Raw genomic sequence first — 9755 nt, 5'->3', positions numbered from 1 at the left:
TGGACTGCAAGGAGGTCAAATCAGTCCATCCTAAAGGAAATCAACCCTGAGTGCTCATTGGAAGGACAGATAATGAAGCTGAAGCTCCAATATTTTGGCCACCTAATGGGACGAGAAAAGTCACTGGAAAAGACCCTGATGCTGGGAAAGACTGAAGGCAAAAGGAGAAGGGGACGGCAGAGGATGAGATGGCTAGATAGCATCACGGATGCAATGAATATGGACTTGAGCACACTCCGGGAGAGAGCGCAGGACAGGAAGGCCTGGCGTGCTATGGTCCATGGGGTCACGAAGAGTCGGACACGACTGAACAACAACAACAACAAATTAGTAATGGTGGACTGTGAAAAAAATTATTTCATATGATATGCACATTGTACATTTAGAATCTGTAGCATGATCTTGATCATCAGTAGCTGGAAGGTGCATACACAACTGTCATAGATGAGTTTAAGCCTGATTTGGTTTCTTGTAAATATCTTCATTTATTTGTAACTATAGAGTGGTTAGTATTACAGAATACATTGGATGGAAAAAATCAAGATAAAAATCAAGAGTTTTCTGCTTCAAAGCTGCTGAGTTGATTTTACATAAACAAAAATTACTTGGATTGGTAAAGATATTAACTCCTAATAAACAGAAACAGCAACATTTATAAAGTACTAGCAAAATATCACTCATTGTGATGGGTGAGGTGTATGTGGATTTTAAAGACTGTATATTGCAGGAACATTTGGAAATAGTTGGCTTCCTGGGGACCCTGTCATTGGTGGGAGGGGAGGAGAATGAACAATTCACTGTTAAGACTGATAGGTGGGTTTTGCTTCCATGGCAGTATTTGTCCCTCAATGCTGTGCTTTCCTAGACACGTGTGCGCGCGCATGCGCGAATGGTGCCATTCACATATATTGGAAAGGAGTACAATTTTGGAATCTCCTGGCAGTGGTGGTTAAACTTGCCCCAGTTCTGGTGACCCCAGTGACAAATGGTGAGTATTGGGCTTTATCCCCACAAAGCTGTGCCCTAGTCTGTTGCCTTCCCCTGCCCACTAGTTATTGCTTTACAGCTAATGATAATGAACTAGCTTACAACCACTTCATCCTTTGTCTGATGATTAACATGAAGAAAAGTTGAAAAAGCTTCAGAAGAGATGGGGGGGGGAATACTGTTTTGCTAGCAGCCAGAGTAAAAACAAAATTACCTAGGTAAGAAAATATTGAGTGGGGAATGTAGCTTACCTATTAGCCATTTGAACATGCTTTCCATTTGTGGTCATTGGTAAATTGCTCTTTACTCAGAAGATGTGATTAGGATACAAGCCATTCCACAAATCTGGAGATAACTGGTAGCAACACCATTGGAAACCTCGGGGTTTCTTTAATATGGGAATTCAAACCAAAATATGAAGGAAAATATGAACTTGCCTTGTATTGAAAATGCTGGTTGGTCTAGCCCAGTGTTTGTTCTGATTGACAGCAGCTCCCTAAGGTCTTGGCAGTAGTTTTCCCTGAAATCCACCAGCTGTAGATGATAAGGTTTGAGGCTGGCTCCTTATGTATATGATCTGCCTCTGAGCAGGACTCCACAGAGATGAAGTGGCACCCACACCTTCCTTTCTGGTTACACTCCCTCCGCTTGATGCTCAGCCTTCCCCAGGTTCCCAGGTAACTGAACAAGAGTTAGGATAAAGAAGGTGTCTTTCACTTTGCACAAGGATGTTAAGAAGGTAAGCAGGAGGTTCAGGGAAGGGGGGAATGGAAAGCACAAATAATAGCAGGCTTCAAAGCAAAGTCAACAGTTGTGGACCTCTGCCACTGAACAATGAGCTCAATGTTTTGTTTTTGTTAGGGATGACTGATTTTGTAAAAGTAATATAATAAACTGTCACGGAATCCAGGTGGTTTAGCTGTTGCAAACTAAAACACTGCATTTCATAAAATAGTTTTTATTTAGGGGGAAAAAACTTTTCCAACTTGCAGTATTGGCCCATTTAAATTGTTAGCTTATTTTTAAATAGAAGTCTGGGATTTGGTATGTGCTCAAGTATGCATCTCCACATCCTCCAGTGGTTCCAGAGAGAGGCAGTCTTTACTTTTGGACAGCTCCTCCTAGTTGACAGACTGGGCCCCCAGCAATTTCCCTTCAGCTCTCAACTTTAGCGACACCATTTCTATTTCACTTCAGCAGCTTTTTTTATTTGCAGAAGAAGGGCACCCTTTCAGGGAGGGACTGAGGGGGGACTTGGCTATGCTCTAACCCCAAAGCCCGAGGGAAAGTGCTGTTGTGGACAGAAGAGTATTCCTGAAGAGAGGTGGTCTTCCATTCCTGGTGCAGCTTCCTGGCCTTGGCTTTTCCCCCTGCCATACAGAATGGAATAGCAGCCAGCACTGAAGCAAAGAGGCTGATTAGCACTGCTAGTCTACCGCACATATGTCCTCCTCCCCACCTGGGCAGCAGTTAAGGCAAAGTGACAGAGGCGAAGCATTGTGTTGCCCACATTTACCCTTAACAGCACAAGCCCTTTCCTCCTGGCCTTCAGGTTGGGAGAGATTGAGAGGGAGACACCTGAGGTCCAGGGCTGTAACACAAGCTATCCTGCTCAAGCATGCTTCAAGCATCCATATGGTTAAGGAAGCACTTGGCATTTCAGCCTAGGTTCATTGGCTTGCAGTGGCCATAAAATGGTATCCATGGTTGTCAAGAAACTAGGCAACGTGCTGTAAGTAATAACCCAAACCAGTTCCTGGCACCTCCCTGGTTTTCCACCTTAGAAGCATTACCAGCAGCATTGTAGTGGCTGTTACTGGCCTTTCCCCCCATCAGAGAGGCAGAGCCAGCATATGGGAGGAAGCTGCTCTCACTCTTTCCTCTCCTGAAGCAAGTACCTCCTACCCCAATCCACTTGTGAGTTTGGAAAGAGCCTAATGACTATACTGAGGCCTCGGAAGTTTGGTAAACAATGTGCAAACAGAACTGTTGATGAATTGAGGGTTACTATTGGGAGGAGGGGTCCTCCTAGTGGAGAGTGGGAAGAAGCCCCTTGTTGCAGTGCTTACGATGGCTGTTGGATGTTAACTGTAATGAGAGGCTCTGGGCCTTGTTTTTTACATCTAGAATAAGCAGCTGGTTTTCTTCCTAAGAAGCTGGGGCTTCCCCATTAGTGGAAGGAAGCTTGAGAACACCTCTGGAGCTCCATTGCAGCATCATATGGAGCAGAATGGCAGCTCTGTCTCCCATCTCCTGAGAGAAGGCAGCTCCCACTTCCTCTCATGAAGCACAGGGATGGGGAGTGGCAACTGTCTGCGGTCCAGCAGTTCAGATGAGAATGGAGTGGAAAGGGAGGGCAGCTGTGTCTCTGTTCTCTCCTGAGAAAGAAGCTACCTCTCCCCTTCCCCTCATGAGGTGGGATTTGGAGTGTGGTAAAGGCCAGCTGGCAGCACTGATGGCTAGCCTTTGAGGTAAGGACAAAATGGGGAGGGACAGTGACTCACAAGCTCTCTGCCTCTCAGGCAGGCTGTGTCCCCGATCCCCCCCCCCCCCGATACAAGCACTAGTACTGCCATCCAGGAGCTGGAGCACAGGTTGGAAACAGACCCACATGGGAACACATTCAAGCACATAGGCTGCTCTCCATGTGAAAGGGCTTCCTTTCCCTCCCTCCACCATTTTGAAATGACTATTTTAATGGGGGATTTTGTGTACAAATAGCCTCCCTATTGAGTGGACAGTATCCTTCTTCCCTGAAGAGAGGCCTTTCATCACATTAACCTATTGTGAAATAGAGGACAATTCCGGAGCCTAGAGAATTCCTGAACTTTAGACCAAATATAGGTCTGACAAGGAAAATTGTCATATAACATTTACAGAACAGTTTCCGAGAAATCTTATGCCCATTTCTCCTCAGAGATCTAGAGTATGACAAGCCCAGAAGTTGTTCCTGAGGAAACAGGGTTGACAGGACTTGGGGGTAAAACTAATAAGATCTTAGAGCTAAAATTGCTGCCACCAGTCGACATTTCCAACCCACCACCACCACCACTAGAAATGGTTAAGCAACTGTTTTTGGGCTGAGCAGCAGATCCCCAGGATATTCCCCAGTGGCAAGTGGAGCCTGACATTGAATTCCTGCAAAAAGCAAGTGTGTTGTATTTTTACTGGAGATGCCTACTTGACCATGGGGAATTCTGGTGGCCTTGAGAAAATTATTTTCTTTCAGTCTAATTCTTCAGTGATTTGCAAGGATACAAATACATGTAATCCTTAAAATAATTGTGTTTCTGGTCTTGAAGTGGACATTTCAGAAGCTGTACTTGCTAGGGACATGGATTCCCTGTCAGGGAGGCACTCAGAAATACTGTAAAAATAGATGTTTCCCTTAAGGGCCTTAGGCTGCAATCCTATGCACACTTACCTGGGAGTACATCCCATTGAACCCAATAGGACTTACTTCTGAGTAGATTCAGACAATAGCTAAACAGTGGAAACAAAAAACTGTCTCCAAGGACTGTCCCTTGCAGTTGCCAAATAACAAAGGCAGTTTGGCTGCCTTTCCACCATTTAGGTTTCTGACCCTAAGCTAACAGATCATCTTAGTGTTCTGCTGGACTTCAAAGCAAGTCCGAACAGAACTGGGACTTGCCAACTGAATCCCAAAGACACAGTAGTCAATTAATGGGACCCCTAGAATGGCAATATTCAGCCCTTTCAAGCCCAGTGGGCCATCACTGGTGTAGTTCATTTCCTACCCACTAAAAGCAATGGGCGGAACAGCTAAAAAAAGAAAAGGCCAATAGGAAAGAAAAAATATAGTCCCCTTCATCTTTCACTTTCGCGTCATAAGCCGGCAGGGCATAGGAAAAGGCAGTTTCTCTGCCTCAGTTTCTCCCTCCATAGGATTGCTCTTTTTTTAAAAAAAAGGACAGGATGTCTACAGCAAATATTTCAATATGAGACTGCAACACCTTCAATTTCTAGTCTGGAAACGAATAAAAATCTCACAGTCATAGAAAAAGGATGCAAGAGGCTGGAGAACTGGACTGTGTTACTTACATAAATTTCAAATTGAAGAAACAAGCATCTTATGCAATCTCATACAAATGGTTTTTGTTGTTTATTCGGTCAGCACAGAAAAATATCAATATGTAGTTCGTTAGCTAGTTTGTTTACGACAAATGTTTGTTTATGACTGATCTTGAAGATCACTCAGGCTATGAAACTAGGTCACATCAAACAGAACAAGATTTGTTCTGCACAAACAATTTGGGTTCCATATAATATGGAAAGAGTCAAAACAATTCTATATGAGCACAACCATCTTGACTACAGATCAACAACAGAGTTGTCAGTATTTCTCCCCTTAGTACTGACAACAAATTAGACAGTAACAAACACATATCTATATTGACATCTTCCTGCAGTTTATTTTGCAACACCAATTTGATTGTTCTACTAAGTACTGGCTAGCTAAAAGCTGCATTATTATGAGAAAAATAATCTTGAGTATACTGAGCAAAGTCTTCAAAGTACGAAGCAAGATATTGGCTAAGATTATTGTGGTTAAGAAAAAAAAATCAGTACCACGATTGTAATATTTTTCACAAGCTATTTTTGCCAGTATTTCAGGGGGGAGGGGAAGCACCTTTAATGAGAAACGTAAGATGAAAATGCATTGCATTTTTCAGTCTGTCTCTCCCATTCCCTATGCCACCAAAGCCACAGCTGGCACCGAAAGGACAGGAGGATCTGTCGAGGTCTCTATTCTTGGAGGGCATAAATTGCACGGAGAAACCCTTGTAATATTGCTGCATAATGGTCTGGGCTCAGCAGGGCCTGGCATAGGATGCTTTCGCCTTGTTTTTTCTGGGTATGTTAGATTTTCCATGGTTTTTGCGGGTGTAGGCTGCTCCTGGGTTTTAATAGTGCCTTTATTTTTTGGCCTAAAGCTATTATGGTGCTGTCTTCTGTATTCATGTCGGGAGTTAACCTTCAAGTTGTTCTGATCTGAGTCGGTACTAGCACTTTGCGACTTGAGAGATCCATTGATTCGAATGCCATGATATTGCATGTGAAATCTTCGTCTTTGACTAGAAGACCCATTCTGTCAAGGGGCAAAGAAGTATAATAGTTAATTTGATAGCAACTTACAACTGGTTGCTTTTGGTAAAATCTAAGCAGAATTCTTACTACATTTTCATGTACACATCTATTACATACATATTTTAGTCTCAAGACCATTAAGACAGTAGCAGTACCAAAACCCCATGTCCTTTGCTGCCTCTATCTGGAGGCAGTGTAAAGCCACATAAACTACATGGAGCTTGCCTAGTGGGACTGTGGAGGAGGCTGCAGGATGGAGAGGCTGGCTATTGGCAAGCTGCTTGAACTGCTACCATGTGTAGCCTTTAGTTCCTCTGATAGTGAAACAAGATTGCCAGGTAGAGCCTATTGGGGATGCCTCAGCTGGGAAATTACGAGCCCTAGATGCTGTGTTCTGATATCCAGAGAAGTGACCCCAATACTTTGATGAATTGATGTAGCCACGCAAGATGATAGGGTCTTCCCATCACAGTCCTCTCCAATTGTAGGGAGTTCAGAACATACTGGACTGGAACATGCCCAGACTGGAAAAGGCTAGTACTGGTTATCTAGAAAAGCTTGGGGCTTGCCTTGCTCTCTCACCCGTTCCCTTTCTCCCAAGCTGGAAAATTACATTTAGCACCCAATAAACTGAGCAAGACATTTTAAACCTTTATCTAAACAAAAGACTTCCAGACTTGCAGTTTCCACTCCTACAGGTCAGCTAGTAACACCTAGCCAGAAAGGGAACCTTCACTTAAGTGTTGCTGTAAAGTTGCACAGCATTATTAACCCTAAAGAGGGGCAAATGGGTGGCAGCTGCCCCTCCCAACTCAATGGGATACTTGTAAGCAGAAATATTTGGGTTCAGGAGTTTGGACATATTGTATCAGAGTCTGCTCCCATCGGACTCCCCCCACCATCCACCACCCCAAGAGGCAACTGACACCAACTGCACTGTGGCAGGAATGCAAGGGAAGCAGGCAAAGACATTAGAACCTGCTCCAGCTGTACTTTTTCCTTCCTGCCTCCCCTCACCCTAAAAAGGGCCATCTCCCACAAACTGCCCTGTAGAGAGGAACAGGACAGTGAAGGAGGCAAGTGAAGATAGCACCAGACTCCTGCTCCAGCTGGACTGCCCCCTCCCGGGGCAGCTGGCTCTAACTGCCCTGTGGGAAGGATCCTGATTACTTGTTATGTTTCAGTATTACCTTATTGTGATCTTATTATTGTATTTTTAAAAAAATTACTTGTAAGCCACCTTGCAAGGGCTTGAATCCTTAAATAATTGTGATCATTAATAATCTTAGATTACACAGCTTTTGCTTTGAAATAATCCAAAATAATCTGCTAAAACAAGTCACATTAATTTCAGTGGATACTGTGTTGTAGAAATGGCTTGAGTTTTTCTACCCAGTGCAGGATTCTCAATGTAGAAATAGAAGGTAGCTTGAGATTACTGACTCTATGATTCGAAGGAAGACAAGAACTGTGAATAGGAAATTAGACAAGGCTTTCTTTTCTTTCTTTTTCTTTTTGTTTTAACAAACTCAGGTTACAATCCTATGTACCACCTGAGAGTAAGCCCTATCATACACAGTGGGACTTACTTCTGAGTAAACATACATAGGATTGCACTGTCAATGAACTGGTTGGGAGGTCCAATGGGAAGAAAATTTAAAGGAGAAAGAAGTCCAGGATGGATGCTTTTTTTAAAAGTGAATCGGTTGGGATCCAAAGAACAGTGCAACTATATCTTTGTGTCCAAAGGTGCTTTGGGCTTATGCTTAATAAACACCAGCCCACCACGTAGGAGTGGTGGAGTCTTGACTAAGTTGGTCTAGGGTTCTAAGAGCAATTTAGAAGAACATCTAATTCTGCTTGATTCAGTTCTGGAGGCAGGAGGATAACTGAGGGATCTCTTGAGATCACACATAGATGTCAACAAATCCAAGGCTGTTCAAGATGCAGAGTCTTTTAGTAAGGATAGTGTTGGGAAGAAATCCTGTATCTGGCAGGGATTAGGGTTGATGACCCAAGAGGTCCATTCCAGCTATCTGGTTCTATGCCTTTTCTCATGCAGTTGTGAATTTTTAACTTTACACTTTGCATATTGGCTTTCACTGGTGCCCAGTGAGTCACTGTTCTTCTTAGGACCTCACCTGCTTGTTTGTTGGAATTATCTGAGGAGAGGCTTCTGTGGTGCTGGCAACAACTTGGCTTGAGCTTTTAGGTGCTGCTTTACCATCAGGAGTCTTGGCACGAGTCCGACTAGAAGATTTTCGGATATATGCGCTTTGTACGCTGGTTGCTGTGTGCAAAGTTGTTGATTGAAGCAGCGTGGTGGACGGTGTTCTTGAGGAGTAATTGTTCTTTGGGTGAGAAACTACAAGAAAAAAATGCTCAGCCTAATATGACATCACAAAATGTATTAGAATTGGTTCCAGAGTGGCATCGGTTTAACCCAAGGCAGAAGTGTGTTCATTATAGTTACTTGTTGTGAAAATAGTCCTAGCAGCTGCCCCAAAAAACAATGTGGGAAGGAGCTGAGAGGTTAGTCTTGACAGAATTATGCTGAGGTTCTTGTCCATGCATCCTGGATGGATGAATTTGGCAAGAAACTGCCGTACAAGATATTCTCATTAGCTGTAAATATTCTCCTGGTCCATTTAAGGGTAAAACCACATGCTACAAGGGACATGAAGCTACTGCTGATTGATCCCTCTTTTTTCTCTATTCCTGATTAACTTCTAGTATATCACAACATACATATATATACTACAGTGTGTATATATTTATGTATAGAGAGTATTAGTCCAACTAACATGCAGTATTATTTTACTGTACATACTATTAGTCCAACTAGCCCAGTATTGCCTACTCTAACTGGCAGAGGCTGTCCAGATTCTCAGGCAGTGGTCTTTTCCATCATCTGCTATCTGATATTGTTTAAGGTGGAAATGCTGGGCACTGAACCTAGGACCTTCAACCACTGAGCTATGGTTCTTGTGCTGTCTCACAAATCTGGCTGGCAGTGAAATGCACTGTGTGAGGATGTCTGTTCTGTTATACTAGACATTAGAAAGAAGAGAGTAAAAGGCAGTCAATACTAGTCAAATTGGATTGTTTCAAAGCTATAACAAACTTTTATCAGATGACTATACCTAGGAAATATTTATATATTTAATACACAGCTCTCTGGGTTTGCTAAAATTAGTGGGTTATATACAATGATGCCCTTCCACAAATGGAAGGAGTCCTTCTGTTTGCAGAAGAGTTTTTGATCTAGTGGAGGTCTCTGATAACAGAAGAGGAGGGGAGGTAAGTTTTGCCAATTCCCCCTGCACCTCCCCACTCCACTATCCACATTGTTCTGGAGGGTCCCCCAACGCTCTTCTTCAGATTTTGGGGGGCTGTTTTATGTGGGGCATAAACATTTTAATAAATAAAAATAAATATCTCCCCCCCCCCCCCCCCGATGAATGTTAGGAAGCATATGGTATTGAACTGTCACGTCTTAGAATGTTTACAAGTATTCCAATAAAAATAGATTTCAGGTAAAGCTTTAAATTTGTTTGAATATAACACTCAAGGGAACTTACTTCTACGCAGACTTGTATACACTTGCATTGTAAGTGTGCTTTATTGTGTTTTTTCTCTCTCTAGTTTAATACTTCAGC

At 43.0% G+C, this 9755-nt stretch overlaps 1 protein-coding gene across 8 annotated transcripts in view; it reads right to left on the bottom strand.

Annotated features, from left to right (window-relative positions):
* Positions 1–5039: 5039 nt before the first annotated feature.
* The window catches only part of SPATS2L (spermatogenesis associated serine rich 2 like), a 139125-nt gene continuing 134409 nt past the window's right edge, over positions 5040–9755 (bottom strand). For 7 of the 8 annotated variants that reach the window (XM_084817046.1, XM_084817055.1, XM_084817026.1 and 4 more), the window contains 2 exons: positions 8238–8461; positions 5054–6097 (listed from right to left, as the gene is read on the bottom strand). In XM_084817046.1, the coding sequence (XP_084673172.1) occupies positions 5699–6097; positions 8238–8461 (623 nt within the window). In that variant the 3' untranslated portion in view covers positions 5054–5698. Of the gene's footprint in view, positions 6098–8237; positions 8462–9755 lie in introns of all 8 variants that reach the window. The other variant, XM_084817019.1, reaches the window with a different exon arrangement.

The sequence above is a fragment of the Heloderma suspectum genome, chromosome 1, assembly GCF_057233095.1.
Source record: "Heloderma suspectum isolate Gila_16-S chromosome 1, 16-S_ref, whole genome shotgun sequence".
Taxonomy (NCBI): Eukaryota; Metazoa; Chordata; class Lepidosauria; order Squamata; family Helodermatidae; genus Heloderma; species Heloderma suspectum.
This window is presented reverse-complemented; position numbering and strand designations above follow the sequence as displayed.